Source organism: Uranotaenia lowii, chromosome 3, assembly GCF_029784155.1.
Source record: "Uranotaenia lowii strain MFRU-FL chromosome 3, ASM2978415v1, whole genome shotgun sequence".
NCBI classification, from domain to species: Eukaryota; Metazoa; Arthropoda; class Insecta; order Diptera; family Culicidae; genus Uranotaenia; species Uranotaenia lowii.
The window spans coordinates 253399328-253418950 of NC_073693.1; the positions used below are offsets into that span (position 1 = coordinate 253399328).

At 34.9% G+C, this 19623-nt stretch overlaps 1 protein-coding gene across 1 annotated transcript; it reads left to right on the forward strand.

Annotated features, from left to right (window-relative positions):
- The first annotated feature begins 857 nt into the window (after positions 1 to 857).
- Positions 858 to 15159, forward strand: LOC129753299 (glutamyl aminopeptidase-like). The gene is made up of 3 exons (XM_055749101.1): positions 858 to 1173; positions 12935 to 13705; positions 14507 to 15159. Exons 1-3 carry the CDS (start codon positions 858 to 860, stop codon positions 15157 to 15159), a joined length of 1740 nt encoding a protein of 579 aa, XP_055605076.1.
- Positions 15160 to 19623: the final 4464 nt, after the last annotated feature.

The window sequence follows — 19623 nt, forward strand, 5'->3', positions numbered from 1 at the left end:
GATGTGGCAAGATGCTCCGGCATAAGGTTAGAGAAAGCAACCGCTCCCGCAGTTCTGAAACCAATTTGAGTGTTGTTCAATTTCGCCAACCACCTACCCGACTATAAAGCTTGCCAAACTAGCCACACATACTAGGAGTAGTAGCTCGATGGTGGTTTTGTCGAGCAATATTATAGACAACCCCACTGGGATCAATTCAAATAAACTCTGGTAAAATGCTCTTAACTTTAACCGTTTACAAATGTTTCGGATAAACGGAAACCAGCAACGAAACAACAAGGAATGACTAACTAGCTAGCTAACTAACGGGTTTGGGGGGCACAAATAATAAACTTCCTGTTTAGGCATGTCGTTAGAACGGTTGGTAGTTTTGAATTTGAGAGAGTTTTCCCGGCGCCACCATCAAGCCGGAAGATGACGATGGCCACCACGTTGTTGTTGGGGTAGTCCTTGACCAGTTTAGGGATGGGGGCTTGACTGAAAGGGAAGACGAAGTGCGGTTTAATTTATGGCTACCGTTTATTATCACCGGGATTAGAGTTAGTATTATTACGAGTGACTAGCAATGGCCGATAAACAACAAGGGTTAAGCTGGGGCTTAGTTTGTTGTGGTAAAACGAGATTAACGACGGAAGTGAGGGAATTCGACGAACTCAAAGTGCCAATTTTCAATAGGATTGTTTTGTTTGGTTTCGGGATGCAAATCTGTTGTAGGACTATTATAGTGCCATTAGCGCTTCGAAGCGTCACTAATAAATCGGTTTTCGGGAAACATTGAAGCGGCGGTTGTTTTTCAGTTTTGAGCAGTTGAGTGGCTTGGAATGATGGCTTCTCCATTGTGGGTGTTGTTTTCGCTTATGTTTTCGTTGGATCCGGGCTCGAGGAATGCTCCGATTCCAAATAACTGTGTTCCGGAGCATTACGATTTGGAGTACAGTTTTTCCGGTGGTTCTCGAGGAATGGATCAAGCCAGCGGTTTGGTTGCGATACATTTGAGCTGTTCGGATAGCTCCAGTAGCGTTTCGCTACACTGGAAACGACTGTTGATTGTTGAAGACCAGGCTTCGATGCAGATGAAAGATGGTAAAAATAGCAGCATTGGCATAAAACGGTTCTTCTACTGGCAGAACAGTGACACTGTTACAGTCCATTTCGATTCGACGATTGAAAAAGGTAACTGGGTAAATTAGTTTTGATGATTTTTTCCAATTTTTTTTTCGAATCAAAAACTTTTATTTTTGATTTTGATACTAAAATTAAAACGTTTTGTAAATAAATAAAAAATCATAAATCGTAGGTGTAAAAAATCACAGCGGGGACAGCTAGCTAGTGAATATCATATAAACATCTCAAATTGGGTGGATGAGCACAGATCCCGTTCGTTTTTGGCAACATTCGACTTTGTAATATTCGATTTTAGCAACCTCCGATTTAAGCACATGTGCCAAAATCGAACAATTTTTTTAACTTCGATAAAATCATTATGTTTTAAAATTTTGGTCACCAAAGCTTTTATAAAACAGGTTAGCAATTTTTGTTTTTTTCGATTCTATGAGTTTTTCGAGTTTTTTTTTCCAGCAACCATGATGATTGATGAATGTTGATTGAATTATTGATCATAATCTGGTCAAATAATAGTAAAAAAAAACAATGTTTTAACCATATTTTGAGCATTTTTTCTACTGCCAGTCGAGATTTCAGGTAAAATGTGTATGAAATAGTTTCTTTAAATGAATACGCATTGTAATATCTAATGGTCAATCATGATGTAACTGATGGAAAATAGCCCTGAAAAAATATTTTCAAATACTTGACATTGACATTGAATCCAATGATGGCTTCCACTGAAGTTTGAAAAGCTGTTGATCACTGAAAATCACATGAAACTCCCAAAATATGGGTATTTATTGAAAGGGACGACAGACAGACGGCTCTAGTAGGCGGAAAAATTGCATTTTTTTTATGACGGTCGATTAAAAGTAAACTGAAACGTAAAACTAGCGGCTTTCGCTATTATTTTCAAAGCATTACATTCCTGAAAATCTCATGATACATCCACTATACGGGTTATTATGTGAAAGGGCTACACGATTAGAAGTCGAATTTCGTTGTTTGACGTCATCTTGAAATCCAAGATGGCGACAATGTTGAAACCGAAGATGTCGGCTTCCGCTGTACTTAAAAATGCTGTTGATGACTTAAAATCGCATAGCATCTCCACAATAAGGCATTTCCACACTTGTCAATCGAACAGCTGTTTCTCATGTTTTCATTTTCCGGCATATCATGGTAGGGTTAACACAACAACTACATTACACATGTTCAATGACCAGATAATAACGAAATAAATTGTTAATGCAATTATAGTGGTTTTGAAAGGGTACCTTGGTGAGGAGAGTGTAAAGGCAGGCAGGCTTATTTTGGTGAAATTTGTAAACCTGTTCAATGCAAAACTCTTTTAAAGACTTAAAAAGTGTTTTAGTAATGACCATTCTAATGAAAAAAAAAATGTTACCTGCTCACTGCTCGCTGATTTCATCAGACCAAATTGACGTTTGAGTGCTTTCTATTTTTCATTTTTTTTTTGTTTTCCAGCCCTGGATAAAAACTACTATTTATAATTTTTAGTTAATTTCCGATCATTTTTAGTCATTGTTTTTTTTTATCATGTTTCTGATGCATTTTGCACTTTTCTTGTTTTGTCTATAGATTTTGTTTTTTTTTTGTCATGGTTTTTGGTTTTTTTTTTCTTAGCGGCCCACCACACTCCCCCTCACCAATTAATCCCAAGTAACACACAAAAGTAAAATAGGTTTTATATTTTTTGCAAGGAGTTTTATAAGTGACTAGCTGACCCGTTGTGCTTTGCTACACCTTCCGAAAATAAATTTAATTTGTAAAAATCTATTCAAATTTAGAATTAAGCGAGCATTTTTTTTTAAATCAAACCTCATCATACTTCAGAACCAACAACTTTGAAATGACAGCTGCAGCTGCAGTTCAGAATTGCAATTCAAAGATGGTATATATTAATTACTGAAACTTGATCTTTAAACTCGTTTTTCAAGATCTGAAATTTGTACTCTGCACCCAAAAAACCCTTTTTAAATATGGTCCCTTCTTTCAAAAGCTCTTTATCTCAAATTTACATGGGAGCTCTCCCATCTTTTCCAATTTTGTCACACACTGCTTGAAGAAGGTAGGCAAATTTAACAGGCTCGAGTTTACATAATACTAATGGAAAGAAAAAGATTTGCATATTGGAAATTAATGCAAGTTGTACTTTATGGAGAGAGAATTTTTTAAATCGATGAATAGCGTGAATCGTGACAGTTTTTTGAGTATATTCCTAATAGTCTGTATTATGAGCACTTCCAGCTCCTGTTAAGCTTTAGACGGGGTATTTTTTGGGTCTGAAAGAATAAGCTAAGGAAATTTGAAAAAAAAAACGATGAAAAGGATTTTTAATAACCATTTTCAAACAGCTTTTTTCACCATCCTCGCCTACGAAGCAGTTTGAATATCTATCCTTTTTGCGCCAAAGTTATGTTAAAAAAATGTTTTGCCATATTCCAAACTCGTGGACATTATTGCTTAGAGTTTTCCCAAACAGCACTTATTATGATAATGAAAAATATATTAAGTAAAAATGTATTAAAATGTATTAAATACAGTGCAAATTTCTTTTTTTTAGATAAATTTACTACGGCAAAAAATATAAATATTCAAAAAAATATCAGTTGCAGAAAGTCAAATATTCAAAAATGTTGGCAAAAACAAACTTTTAAGTTTACATTTGTCCCGTATATTGGGGCAAGTGTCAATGCAAAGCTTATTTACAGATGCGTCAGAGTAATGGCTTTAAAATGAATATAATACGTATTCCTGTTTTTTGTTCTATCAAGTTTCAACGATATATCTTCAGTATTCCTGCAGTATAAATTTATGTTTTTACTCCACTTTTAACGAATGCCGTTTAAAGGGAATGACCTTCATTTACAAAGACATTTAAGAATTTTCGATATCCGTTTCAGTTTCAACATTCGGAATACATTGAATCATTTTGAAGATGAATTTCTTAAAAGTTCGACGCCTCGCCCTTGCCCTTGCCCTACCGTGTAAGTTGACAGGAGGGAATATTGTTTTTAATACTTTAAGGGTATACTAAAAATTTCTCATAAAAATTTTGCGTCCAGTTGAATATCAGTTCTAAAGTCTCGCTTTTCAAAAACGAAGCGGATCAAAAGTCTCTTTTATGCAGCCATGTAACACAAAAACACTTTTCATTTTAAGTACGTACTTGAATTGGTATGTAATCAAAAAGTACGATGGTTTTTTCAGAATTTTTTTTAAATAAAAAGCACCCAGTTTCATTTCTAGATTCGTTTCAGTTGTGTTTATGGGCCGAAGTAAAAATTTCTAGAAGAAAACATAATTTTTAATTTTTTTTTTAACATAAAAAGTTGAACGTTTGAACATGTTCTAATGTTCCTTGAATGAAAAGTCGAATGCTACCTACATTAACACGAATTAAACATGGAAGTATGTATTTTTAAAAAGCTTTCAATTGGTTTTGATTCGATTGATAAAAAACCAATCCGCAACACATCCAAGTTGCAGATCGCTCCCACGTGCATAAGAAACATAGGTTCTTGGTTGAGAAACAGGCGCCTGATTGTTAAATTTTTCCAGCGATCAATGAACAGTATGCTTTAGTTACTATCCACTTGCGACGACGTTTGCTTGACCATAGAGACGAAAAACAAACCCCTCAAATAAAAGAAAATGTCAATCTGCGTCTCATCTAGGCGTCATTCATAACCATGTGCTGTACAAATGAGCTAGGAATCATGTAGAAAAAAAAACACATCAAGGCTTCATATCGCCACCCCTTGCATTGAAAATATTCTTGGTTGAGAAATACGCGCCAAAATATTCTCACTGATCAGTATGCTATGACACGGATACTATCCTTTTGCGACGTTGGTCGAGGTCGAGGCGTCGCGAGACCTTGGAAACGAAAAACAAACCGCCCAAAGGAAGAAAAAATCTCGAGAATATGGATGTCATGACTTTAATTTGTTCCGAAAAACTACAAATTTAGTATGGAAGCCCGCCCTCCCTTAAGTCGGATGGAGTTTTGACTATTACAGAAACCATCCCCGGCCTCAAAAACCCTCAGATGCCAATTTTGACGATGATCGGTTCAGTAGTTTTCGAGTCTATAGGGAACAGACAGACAGACAAACATTCATTTTTATATATATAGATGTATAATACCGATAACTATTTTAAAATGTATTCATTGGAAACCTTTTCACGACTTCACTCCAGGACAGCTACAAGCGTCTTATAAAGTCAATCTATGAAACAGAAATAAATTTTTCAGATTATTTTTTTATTTGACTCTTTGAGCATGCTATAAAACATTTTTATATCTCAAAATATTTACCTTTTGAAAAAGTCAAGAAATACCTTCATACAAACCTGTTTTGATTTATAAAAGCCTTTTTATATACCGTAAACTGGGGGAACTTTGATCTGCGGGGTAACTTTGATCAACATGATTTTTTTGTAGATAATTATTAAGTGTAACGTTAAAATATCTGAAAACTGTTTACTACGTTTGAAAGCCTGTAGATTGAGGTACAAACGAGCTTAATTTGGTTTTTATTAGAAGATTTTTTATATTACTTAAAATTTAATTGTAAATTCTTAAAATATCTGGTTTTTTGAAGGCTCACAATCAAACATCTCTCCTGATCAAACTTAAGCATTAAGGAGCAAATGGGCTGTTTAATGTGGAATTTCAACTCTTTTCTAAGTTTAAGTTAAGTTTAAGTGTGATTTTTATGGTCATTTGATGATAATTTTTGGATATTAAAAAAAATGGTATTTTTCCATGAAAACGCCCGTATAGAAAAAATGGCTACCCTATCAAATTGTTAAATTTGAAGAAAAAAGAACATGGGAACAGTACGAGGACTTAGGGAATTGCATGAAGGTTAAATTTTATTTGTTTTTGAGGCCAAAAAAAATTGAGAGATGTTTATAATTTTTGCCCCTAAATGTATGCAGCAACATTGTCCATCTTTCGAGTATATTTGATTTTGATAGAAAACGTTGAAAAATTCAATTAAGTCCAAACAAAAAATTACTGTTATCGATGTTTTGAGCATTCTGTGCTAAATGGCATTAAAACAATAAATTTGAAGATGATAAGATACGAAAAAACCAGAGTGATCAAAGTTTCCCCGAAACTCGAAATCTGGTTTTGTAACAAACATTTAATTATAACCTCCAATGTCGTTTGAATTTACTGCAATCAATGATTATGTTTAATACTCCTCACCTCAGTTAGGGTTTTAAAGCTTTTAGGTATTACGAAAAAGCAATCCCTTCCAATATATTCAAAGATGAATGAAAAAAGTGATCAAAGTTCCCCCAGTTTACGGTACTTTCTCAGTACCCTTGTTCTTATAAGGTCTTTGCAAGAAACTTCTGTTTTATAAATGTTACTTATTGCCTGATTGTAGCCTTTTTAAAACGTTTATATGAAGGAAATCCCTCTATGTATATGCCAAAATAAGCTTGTAGGGAGTATTTGGCCAGATAAAGGGTTTATAAAAGAAAGTTATGCAGTAATCGACCAAAACGTCAACAATAGGATGTTTTTCGAAAGCAAAGGAAGGAATAAGTGTTTTCGCGTTCGCCTGGCACAACAACGGATGAAATTGACGTCGTCCCTTGTCAAAAAGAGAATGGAATGCTGCTCAGTGGAATTATACACTGAAAATGTACATCTCACTGGAATTTTTCTTGATTACCGATAATTGCAGTTTTACGTGGAAATAATCGAAAAATAAGGTTGTCTCTCAAAAATATTGTGATTTTCTAAGTAAACAGTATGAATAATTGTGTTCAATTATTTTTATGAGAACAACAAAGGATGAAATTAATTTCTTCAATCATCCGGAACGGTGGCATACTGTTTTGCGTGCTCAGTTTTGTTTTGGAGCCTCCTCAGATGCAATTATTCTGTTTGTTCTGAGCCGCAATGAATTTATAATTTTCTAAGATATAAGTAAGAAAATGATCAGAAAATGTGTAAAGTATAGTTTGAGAAAAACATTCCTATGTACATGAAACATTGTGAAATAATTCTTGAAATAATAAAAATTTTAAACAAATGTTTTTGAAAGTTTTATTTAATTATCAATTCCTCTACCGTCAACATTATTTGATTCCGAAAAGTTTTATAAGGTACATGTAATATTCTTTTGGTAATATTTTCGAGAGGGCCTTGAAGCGTTTTGTACTTATAAGAATCAACAAAATGCTTCAAAAAAAACGCATCGAGCCTAAAGCAGTTTTGTAGGAAAGGCTCAAAGACTGCTATACTGCCGCTCATAGCAAGTCCGTCCCATTTGCTTTTTCATCATTTTTCAGTTTATCGCTGGAAACACATTAATTTCATCTGTAGTTTCAGCAGAAAAATTTGTTGTCAGTACTTTATACTGATGAACATTGAAAAAAACCTCAAGTAAATTTGTCCCATTGAACAAATGATCGCAAGTCGGTCCCATATGGCATAAATCATCGCAAGTCGGTCCCACAGCCATAAGGGCCCAGCAAATGATTTTCAACAGAATCAAAACAAAAAAATAATCCTTATAAAGCGAAAATCTTTCATTAGCCGATGCAGAGACAGATTCTGTTGATTACTTTGATTTAAAACGCATACAAGTGCCGCATTACTGAAGGACTTTTTACGATTTTTCAATGCCGTTTTTCTCATATCAACAAAAACTTAAATGGGACGGACTTGCTATGAGCGGCAGTATATAACTTTGTCGGTTCATAAAATGCCGTTCAAGGTTCTTTTTGTAATTCCACACTCTTCAATAAAACAAAAAAGTTATGTAAAAGTGTATTAGTTCGATAAGTTATTTGAAAAAACAAAATCGTTTGTTAAAGTGCTCAATATCGACTATTATAAATTTCATATATTAGCGCCATTTGTACGAAAAATAATGATGAATATATTAACGATGTATATCTATTTTAGAAAAAAAAAAACACTTATCTTGTTCATGTTTTTTATGAGCTTGGACATCCTTACGACTTACGACTGTGATAATGTTGAAATAATGTTTACCATTCACATAAAAGATTCTAAAATTGAAAATAAAATTCATTCAATCCGATTAATCGGATATTTATTCTAAAAAAGACGAATTCAGCAGGCCCCCTAATTTTTCTCAAATTTTCTCATACCTATTTGCGGTAAATTTGAAAGCGCAAGAAAAAAATCAACAGGTTAAGAAAATTCAGGATGAGAAAATAACATTTATTTATTGAATAAAATGATGATGAACAGGTATTAGCTTTGTGTTTTATTTTATTTTTATATTTATTTTGAACGAGATTAATTTGTTTTAAAAATTATTACCAGGATCCATATTCCGGAGCAGAATTATTTGTAGATGAAAATAATATAATCAATAGGTTTCATAAGCGCAATTTATAAAGAGCTACCATTAGAAAACGTGAAAACATATTGTTGATGTTTGTCTTAATTATATTGGTTCTGTTATAGCGAAAACTATTGGGTAATGTTGTTTCTCAAAACCGTTCTCTTTTGGCATATGTGTCAGAATCGGATGTTGCCAAAATCGAATGTTGCAAAAAACGAATGTTGCAAAAAACGAACGGAGTCTGTTTTGTGGTTGTTTTAGGCAATTTTCAGTCATTTACAACATTTTAAAGTTCAGCAAAAGCCGCCATCTTGGATTTTGAGATTTGCGTCAGACATCGAAATTCGACTACAACTCGTTAATCTTCTTGAACTAATACCCCTATTGTAAGGGTTTTATGCGATTTTCGATCATTTACAGTATTTTCATGTTGATCGGTAGCCGCCATCTTGGAATTTAAGATGGCGACGGACAAAGAAATTCGACCTCTAGTGCTCTAATTTAGTGCTTTCACCCAATACCCATATTGTGGATGTTTCATAAGATTTACAGTTATTTACAGCTTTGAAAATAAAAGCGAGCCGCCATTTTGGATTATTGTTGGCGTCAAGCAACAAATTTTTTTTCTTACTAGTTGGGCCCTTTTACTCAATATTGTAGAGATATCCATACCACTTCCGGTAATTTAAATTTTTTCAAAAATTTTTATATTTTTTTTTTATTTTAACTCCAAACCAACTCACATAATTTATCGAAAATGTGTAAAACGAGAATTTTAATTCAAATATGAGCAATCTAACCTGAGCGTGACCTGTTTTGACATCTTGATCGAGGACTGCCACCAAGTTTTATGCCGGTTTGATAATCAAGCACTGAGTGCTATTATAAATAATGCAGAAGAAAGCTTGGAGCAAACTTTGTAAGTTAGTGTTTTATTGTAGTTTAAACAAAGCATTCAGAACTCTTTCAAAACAACTAAAACTGTATGTTATGTAAAAGCTTTATTATCGTTTTCAAAACTATAACTATCTGAAAACAAATGGTCGAAACAAGAATATAAGCATTTTTTATGGCTGTTATAAAACCATTATAAAACGATTTGTACAAGAAATGCTATAATAAAACCATAATTAATGCTAGTTGGTTTAATTTGTATTACTCGAGATTGAGATTTTTTACAAATTAACATCGCTAATTTTTGCACCATTCAAAAGCTGGGTCTTTCCCCTTTCATTTGGACCCTAATTTAAAATAATCCAATGGGGGGTCTAGAAAAATGGTTTTTGAAGATTTTTTAACCTTTTTAATGGTTTTTTTTTCAAAGACAAAATCAAATTATCCACTTTGAAAACGCTCTTAGCTTTAGCGTTATCCAACTATATACGTGAATTACACGATTTCATAGGAAATTTCCCTAGCTACAGTTTGGTAGAAGACATCTACATATGTGATACAAATTAAGAGAAAAAGTTGTAAAGTGACGTACAGAGTGATCATTATTTCATTTGAAAAACCTCATAAAACTTCTCATCACTGATTGTACCATGACCAGAAATATTATTCTACGAGCTTGGTTATTGATTGTAGAGTGTATTAATGTTTAGGATGGTTTATTTGCATTAAATAATCTATCTTCCATCTATCATATTCAGGATAATTAGAAGTAAAGAGCATTTTTAGGGGTTTATTCTGAAAAAAAAATCCCCCGCTTTTCTTCAAAATATAGTTATTCATATTTTGAGCTAAGTTTGTGTGAGAACTTCATGAATAAATATTTGAGACAAATAAGACTTACTTTTAACATTTAAGCTCAAATTTTAAATAATCCACCTGGATTTCAAAACCAAATATCTTTGTTGAATATCTTCCATCCGTTTTGATGATTTCTGAAGGTTTTCATACTTTTCACTTTTAATTGATTGTAAAACCTTAAACACGGGTATCACAAGGATGATAAAGTTTCACATATAAAACCAAAAAAAAAAAAATTCGGTCAAAATTTGGTCAATATCAACTTGACGTATTTCTTTCAATTTTGCATTTAAAAAACCTGAACACCCCTCATTTTGAAAGTGTGTGTTTGTAGAATGTTGCTCCTATTTTGATTTTGGAATTCACTCTTTAGTTGTCAAAATGCCGTCCAAGAAAGAAGAGCAGCGTATCAAAATTTTGCTCGCGCATCACGAAAATCCGAGCTACTCGCACACAAAGCTGGCAAAATCGCTAAAAGTTGCCAAATCAACCGTAACAAACGTAATTAAAGTGTTTGGGGAACGTTTGTCGACAGCCAGGAAGTCTGGATCGGGGGGAAATCTAAAACCGGAAGCCGCTGAGACGACAAAGAGAGTTGCCGGTAGTTTCGAGAGAAACCTTAACCTCTTTCTCCGAGATGCCGCAAATAAGCTGGGTGTATCGTCTACAACCGTGCATCGGGCAAAAAAAAACGAGCCGGACTATCGACTTACAAGAAGATAGTGACTCCAAATCGCGATGATAAACAACATACGACGGCCAAAGCGCGATCCCGGAGGCTGTACACGACGATGCTGACGAAGTTTGACTGCGTGGTAATGGACGACGAAACCTACGTCAAAGCCGACTAAAAGCAGCTTCCGGGACAGAAGGTTTATACGGCAAAAGGAAGGGGAAAGGTAGCAGATATTTTCGAGCACATGAAACTGTCAAAGTTCGCGAAAAAATATCTGGTTTGGCAAGCCACCTGTGGCTTGAAAAGTAGAATTTTCATAGCTTCCGGGACTGTCAACCGAGAAATTTACGTGAATGAGTGTTTGAATAAACGTCTGCTGAATTTCCTGAAGAAACACGGTTGTTCCGTACTGTTTTGGCCGGATTTGGCATCTTGCCATTACGGTAAAAAGGCCATGGAGTGGTACGCCGCCAACAACGTGCAGGTGGTTTCCAAGGACAAGAACCCTCCCAACACGACAGAGCTCCGCCCAATTGAGAAATACTGGGCTATTGTCAAGCGGAACCTAAAGAAGACCAAAAAACTGCTAAGGACGAGCAGCAGTTCAAGGCAAACAGGCTTTCTGCGGCGAAGAAGGTGGACAAAGTGGCTGTACAAATTCTGATGGCAGAGGTTAAGCGTAAGGCCCGGCAATTCGGATTTGGAAAAGCGGAAGCCTAACTGAATATTTTTCCTGAATTTTATACTAATTAAACTTGAAAAAGAAATTTAATTTGATTTTTTAAATAAACGATTTCACCGAATTACACGCGTTTTCCATTGACCAAATTTTGACCGTATCACCCTTTAAGCTGGCGCCAAACGAAACACACCGAATGAGGCTCTATCTAAACTAAGGTTGCCAGATTTTTTTCCACTCCCATCCGGGCCTTGTAATTCCGGGCATTAGTTTAAAAAAAAAAACCTGGTAAAATCCGGGAATGGATTTCAATTTTTCAAATCCAAAAACCGGGCAAAAACTGGGCAAAATTTAGGTATTATCTATATATAAAAGCAAAGAAAAATGCAAAAAAAAATGAAATATTAATTTTATTAATGTAATGCAGACTTTCAAAAACTTTTTAGAAACACTTAAATATTTAAAGGTTTATAAAAGTAAATCAGCGAAATTATTTGAAACAACCGTTGAAAATTTCAATACCGTTAATCGATTTTGCTGAAACTTACTCAAAAACTTTAATTTACTTTTTGGTTTCTTTGCGAAAATTTTGAAAAAATCCGGGCAGTATCCGGATTTTTTTCATGATATCCGGGCAACCGGGCCGGACCGGACATTCTCGAAGTTTTGCATCAAATATCCGGGCAAACCCGGATAAAACCGGGCAATCTGGCAAGCTTAATTTAAACGCACTTCTAAATATCCGCCTCTACATCAATACATTGAATAAGAGGCAGACTCTCAGGACGCAAGTACGTGGAATGTGTCAAATGTACAATATTCAATTAAGCGTTTTATCATTTCTTGTTTTTTATTTTTTAAGTTGTCGTCTACCCTTCGTTTTTTTTTCCCTTTGAGCTTTGTTTCATCCATCTGATGTTTACGACTGCTTCCGGATCGAAGGAATAGATTTGTGTTTTTTGGCTTTATAACAAGTCAGTTTAGCTATCAAGAAAGCCCGGATAATTCTTTCTTTCTTCGGACCAAGATATTTTCCGGCCCGTTATCCCAGATTTAGCTTGTATTTATAATTTTCCTACAAATGTTTAAACTTTAGTTGAATAAATATTAACTTGATTTGTTGATGCTGAATGTGGGCCCCCATACTTATAAACTTGAAATGAGACAAACCTTTAACAATTTTAAGACGATGTTCATAAAAAATTGATACACAAGCTCGAAGAAGTTTAGTATGTGTAGATGAAGTTAAACATTTATAACGATTTATTAATGTAATCGTGAAACGAAGTTCACCGGGTCAGCTAGTTTTTTTTATATAAGTTAACTATGACTTTTCCTTAATATTTACAGGTAACAAATATATTTTGACGATTGCCTTCATCAAGGCTCTGAATACGGAACCAATTGGATTGTTTCGCAGTTATCATTATGACCAAGAAGTGGAATCGATTAGCTGGATGGTGATGACTAGTTTCTACCCGAACCATGCTCGAAACGCCTTTCCTTGCTTCGATGAGCCACATTTGAAGAGCACATTTAGTTTGAAATTGACTTTTGATCAGCAGTACAGCGCCGTGAGTAACTTGAAGTCCCTACAGAATGACAGCTTTGACGAGGATGACCCTAACCGGACCAGCCAAAAGTTTACTTCTGAAAAGCCGTTTGCGCCATTCGAATTGGCATTTTCGATTAACGAATTCAACGAAATAGAAGAATCTGAAAGATTGAATCCCACCATCCAAGGCCTCACCAGCAATAGATTTGTCGAACTTACTGACGGCATCAGCTATGCTTCGGACATTTTGGATTTCATCGGGGACACGTTTGGTTTGGAGTATCCAACAACAAACTTAACTCTTCTCACAGTACCTTCGATGTCCGAGGAATATTTTGGTGGACCGGGACTTGTTGGACTGCCGTTTGTCGTCTCTGCCAACTCATCTGAAGATCACGATTATTTAGTTCTACAGCTTTCCCGAAGTCTTTTACGTCATTATATTCTGAGCAAATTAAAGCCAACTACTTGGCGTGAGATGTTCATCGTCGAAGGGCTGTCCTGGTACTTCAGTACTCAAGTTCGGGACTACATGTTTCCAGATCGACCCACGGAGAAGCAATACAGTGAGTGCTGGAAACTTTTAGCCCTGGAATCTCTTACTACTAGCGAACCATTATATGATGAAAAGACTCCATTCCCAAGATTGATGCCGAGGAAGGAATTCGGCCTTAAATCGTTTTGCTTGTTCAATAACTTGGCACATACTGTTGGATCAGCCAATTTCTTGAACGATTCCATCAAGCTACTGTCAAAAGTATCTAAACATAGCTCAGTTGCAACAACGTTTCTTGAAACTTTTACCTCCGGACCATTTTCAGGGGGCAGCACCAAAGCAAACTTTTACAAAACTTGGCTTTCTACTGCAGGAATACCTGTACTCAATGTAACAAAAGAAAACTCTTCGAAAATAGTTGCTCAACAAAGGTCTTTATCAGAGCCAAAGAGTAATGACTTAAAGAACAACTGCCGTTCGCTGTGGTTTGAAATAAACGGCTCTGAAAAAAACTGGATCAACTGTGAGCGTCAGCCTCTTAATTTTACCAAATTTCAACCAGCTTCTTCAAAACATCGATACTTCCAAGTGATATATGACTCACCAACCCTCGAGATCTTACAAAAGGAAATTTCCAACCTGGACAGTTTCACGAGAGCCGTCCTTCTAGGCGATGTTCTCCATGCGGCGTTCCTAGGGCACAGCACCTACGCATCAACCCTCAAAATAGTTACCCAAACTTTACGCAACGAACCTTATTACCTACCCTGGAAATCAGCATCCGACCACTTTCTGCTCCTCTGGAATTTAGCAAATTGTACCGTACAGTGCTCAAAATTCGAAACCTACCTTAAAAATCTTATATCTCCAGTTCTAAAAGAACACGATCCTTTCAACAAGATAACCAACCTCTCGGAGGATCAAGAGGACCTCAACGCACTGCTAGCGATTTGGAGCTGCCGATTGCGAATGCCCGAATGTGCCATAGGAATGACTAAATTCCTAACCCAGGGCTCCCCAGAGCACATGAAACGACCATTTTTATCCAAACAGTTAACTTTCGAAAACGACTTCCTGTGGAGCTTCAACGGTACAGCTGACCCGGATGTAACAGGAAGAATCCGAAAACATATTTCACTGGACAAAACCGACTTCTACCCGTCCCTTTTGGAGGCCGTACCAGCCTTAGAAGAATTTTTGCTGATGCAAGACAACAGAGGGATGATTTTTGAATTTGTTTTGGAAAAAGCTTTAACGAGCAGCTCACAAAACGATCAACATCAACTGCTGGACGAATTGTTCCGATCCATGGAGGAAGCCGACAAGCGCGACATTCTAAGGAAAGTAGCAGCACGAATAGAGACAAAGCCAGATTTTGACATACTTTCGTCACTTGTTGAACGCGCGAGAGAAACTTTTGTTGATACCTCCATTTTGGATCAAATCATTCAAATTGCCAAACGAAGTGTGGATTGGAGGACTTTGAGGTACAAGGAATTTCTGGCAGCTATGAAATCAGTGTGACAGAAGCAAGAAATGAACTCATATATGTTGTGGAGAATAATGCACGTGATTATTAATCCGACGAAAAGACAAATATGACATCTTTTCGTATGAAAACTTTCGTCAAAAATTCTTTATAAATAGTGGTTTATGGCCGTAGGCTTAAATATACATACTACCCTGCATAGCTTTTGATCTGGTGAATATAATTTTATGAAAAATTGATACATGTTTTCTTCATTGTAGGGGAAAACTGTACAAGACGCATCAGTTGTTTGCTTGCCTAGTGTTGCCAAAATAGCAAACGTTGCCATAGAAATTTATTTTTTTTTTCAGTGTTGCCGAATACAACCATTATTTTATTTTATTTTTATTTAAATTTGATTTATTTAATGAATATCCTTCATCTCATCCCTGCCAGCTAGACTCGCTTCGGAAAGAATCATTCGGCTGATTTTTTTCCGAGTTTAACTTGTTGTGTGCAGATTGATTTTATCTTCGTTCCAATCATGACGTGATTGCACACAAAACGAAGAGAACAGTTCCGAATTGATGTTTTCCATGCCTCGCAGGAATAATATCACACCAACGAAACAACAGAACGAAGCTTACCGTACACGAATGCTCACGAGCGATCGTTGCCCGACGGACCGAGTTAACATTCCTCGCACCCTTCTCTCGCTCGTTTCCCGTTCCCTTGTATCTTTCACTTTTAGCCACGCCCCCATGCGTTGTCCGATTGATGTGTTCGGCCAGTGTTACCACATCTAAATCTGTACCGCTCATCAAAAAAATCTTTTTCATCTGTACCGAAAACTCAAAAATCTGTACCAAAATCTGTACCGAAGAAAACAAAGATCTGCATTGAACGTGTTGATATGTGAAGATTTTGTTTCCTTATTTTTAATCTTAAAAAAGATAGATACTTTATTGCACAAATTACAATTTTTTAGCTTAACACTTTTTGTGAAACTCATTTAAGCATTTTTATTTTCTTTCTGTACATAACTGACATTTAAAAATATTTTTCATAAAAACACCTCCTAATGTTCATCATGTTAATACATATAGTTTTATTAAAACGATTTTAAAACGATATTTAATACGATATTTTACGATCCGCCATTTAATCTTAAATATCTTTCGTTCTAAGGATAGCGTCCAATGTGTAAACATTGAGACGATTACGAACCTTGGTTTTATTGGCATTTACTTGCGACAAAATGCGCTCAACCACTGCTGACGAGTGGGGGATTATAATTAAGATATTTAATTATTTGTAGCAAATTTGGAAATCTAACTGTTCCAAAGTGTACTTCCCAGTAAGGAACTCCTATTGTCAGAATAATAAAGGCTAACTTTTGACTTATTTTCTATAATGTTTTCAATAGACTGGTTGAAAGCTAAATGTAGAAACTTTTTTCAGTTTTGAGGTCAAAAATCTGTACAAATCTGTACCAAATTTTGAAAATCTGTCATCTGTACGTACAGATTCTGTACCAAAAATGAGCTCAAAAATCTGTACCTGTCTAGATAAATCTGTACATGTGGCAACCATGTGTTCGGCTGCCGAACGAAAACGATTTGAATTTTAAAATCGCAGAACTGTACGTTCGCTTTGCTGATGTTTCCCCCGATTGCTGTTTACTCCTGCCGAGTTTACCCGAAGCTTACTTCCTGATGCTTTCCGAGTTGAACTTTCGATAGCATCATTGCAGATTGAGTTTAACGAAATAAAATCGTTCTGCAAAGAAGGGCAAAGTGCGAGTATGTAGACTCGCGATTTTAACATCTCTGATCCCTGCATTCTTTCTCACCTCTATTCTCAATCAAAACTTTTTACGCGTCGACTTTAGTTTTTCCCTTTAGAACAAAATTTTATTTACCAAATATCCTTAATTTTTATTCCATATTCCACATCTTCATTCTCCATCCTTTAAATTTTATTTAATTTCTGCTTATCCTTCATCTCATCTCTACATTCCCTCAACTCTACTGTCAAAAGAATCTTTAAGTTACAGAATTTTGTTTATCTTAAATGAAAAAAATGTATTTCCCAATTATCCCTCATCTCAATTCTACATTCCATTCTCTGCAAAAGCTTTCCTAATCTTCATTTTTTTCTGTATGGGAGAGTGGGGAATCATGGGCCACTTTTTTTCGTTGTTCCATAACTTCTTTATTATAAAAGATAAAATGAAAATAAAAAATGGTATGGTTTTCTACATTTTCAAGGTATCATAAAGTATTTTTTTTTAATTTTTATAGGTTATTTTCTCCAAATTCCAACTGTTTGAAAAAAAGCAATATTTTTTTGATTTTGAAAAATGGTGGGGAATCGTGGGCCACCCAATCCAAATTGACCAAATAACATGCAAAGTTTATGAATTTACCCAAAACTGTGATTTCCTAATTCATTTCGTTATTTTAAAGCAATTTCAGATGATGAAATAAAAAAGAGAGCTGTGTATGATCGCATAGATTTCAAAACCTGGCTCGCGAACGTTTTGGCAAAATTTTTATATATGATGAACAAAATGTTTTTCATAACTCTTCATTTAGCATAAGAAAACTTTACAGATAGGTAAAACGTATTTTAAGTTCTGAATGTGTATAAAAACATAAAAATATAGGTGATTTAAGATGTGTGGCCCACGATTCCCCACAAGCTATGATTTGCAAAATGTTTGCGTTTGTGTTACTTATTGATGTTTCATCAAAAATTCCTTTTCCACGTGAAAGATCATGACAAAACTAAGATCATAAGCGTATGAGCATATTTTTGTTATGCACTTTAGGTTCCCTATCGATGAAATTAGCGGATATTTTTTTAATTATGTAAGTAATTTTTTCTAACTTTTTTTAGCATGATAAATAAAAGAAGCATATGATGTGTATTTGAGTCAACAACATATAGGAATATATGCTCACGCAAAGTGACGCCGATGACAGTTGGTTTAAGATTTTTATCTCAACACACATCTGAGATATTAAAAGTGGCCCACGTTTCCCCATGGCCCACGATACCCCACTCTCCCCTATATTCTTCATCCCATCCAAAAAAATATTATTCACAAAAGCCTTCTCAATTTGTGCTTTTTCTGTCGCTGCTCTTCTGTTTATCAGAGCCGAAACAATCCGCAAAAAAAAAGCATTCTTAAGCCTAGTCCACACTAGGAAACATGGACTGCGATTTCGGTTGCTGAGACTTGTTTTTGTTTACATTTGATGATGTCTCGTCTCAAGTTTGACGAGTGTGTACCATAGTCCTTTGAAATATATAAGGTAAGCTTTTCCCGCTCTCTATAAACGTATTAGTAAGAGGCCCCGGAAAATAGTTATGGAAAAAACTGGCAAATGTATGGAATTTTTCAGAAAATCAAATTTTTCTACATATAGGTAATCATTAAAATTATGAGAAAAATATGCACTGATGCATTTTAATGTAACAAACAGTATTTGGCTTTTCGGCACAGCTAAAAGTAATGTGCAATGAGCTTTTTTGATGATCCAAAATTAAAATTTTGTGGTTTTTTTGTCTTGTATGGTCTTTTCTTGTGCGATTTAAGTAAAAACTCGTTCAAATTGACTTGTCATCACAAAAATATAAAGACTTTTTAGATCATTCATCAAATTTTAACCATAAATACAAAAAAATATCAACAACAAAAAGGGACAGTGATGAAAATTGCTTATAAATGCTCGTTAATGCTCATTATTAATGGTCCGGAACAAACAAATCAATTCAAAAATTTGTTTCCGATGAACCCGAAGAATCAGTCTTTATCTCACGCACTTTTAAAAAGAATCCAACGACGAACATCGGAGCAATAAATAATGTTGATTTCCATTCTATATAAAACTAGCTGATTTTACCCGGCCTTGCTCGGGTTCACAAAAGATATTAATCGAAATGAGTCATTTGATTTTTCGAAATATTGGAAGCTTTATATTCATCATTTTAAGAAATTGGGCCCATGTTTGGCCACGTAAGTTTTGTAAGTCTTTTAAAAGTTTTTATTGAGATTATTCACTGTGTTTATCGATTTCATTTTTTTAGAAGAAGCTTATAGTTTTAAGGATTATGAATTGAATTTCAAAATAATTTCCTTCTTCTCTATCACAAAAAACTTTAATCTCTTTTGGAGACTGTCCCACTTTTCAAGATGGATGATTTCCCTGTACAATGGTATATTTAAGTTTTATTAAATTAAAAATTTCTAAAAACACTTCCGAACCTTGTTGAGCCGTGTTTAAGACTCATTTGGCATGTTTTCAATTGTATGTTCTTTTTTCGCTTTTTTAATTTAACACTGTTTTTCTTAAATGTTTAAAGTTGCACTAAAAGTTTCTTGGAGTTATCGAAAAGAAATCATCTCTGAACCGAAATAACCATTCAAATGTTATGGAAATGGTCTTATTTGAGTTCCATTAATTATTTTGAAGAGTGATCAATGTTAAAATTCTTTGAAATCATTTGTTTGA

Bases quoted from the DNA above. Each gene is read 5' to 3' on its own strand.
- LOC129753299 (XM_055749101.1), top strand. From the start codon at position 858: ATGTTTTCGTTGGATCCGGGCTCGAGGAATGCTCCGATTCCAAATAAC. The intron at 1,174-12,934 runs GTAACTGGGTAA...TAATATTTACAG, and splicing joins CGATTCGACGATTGAAAAAG to GTAACAAATATATTTTGACG. The intron at 13,706-14,506 runs GTGAGTGCTGGA...TTATATCTCCAG, and splicing joins ACCCACGGAGAAGCAATACA to TTCTAAAAGAACACGATCCT.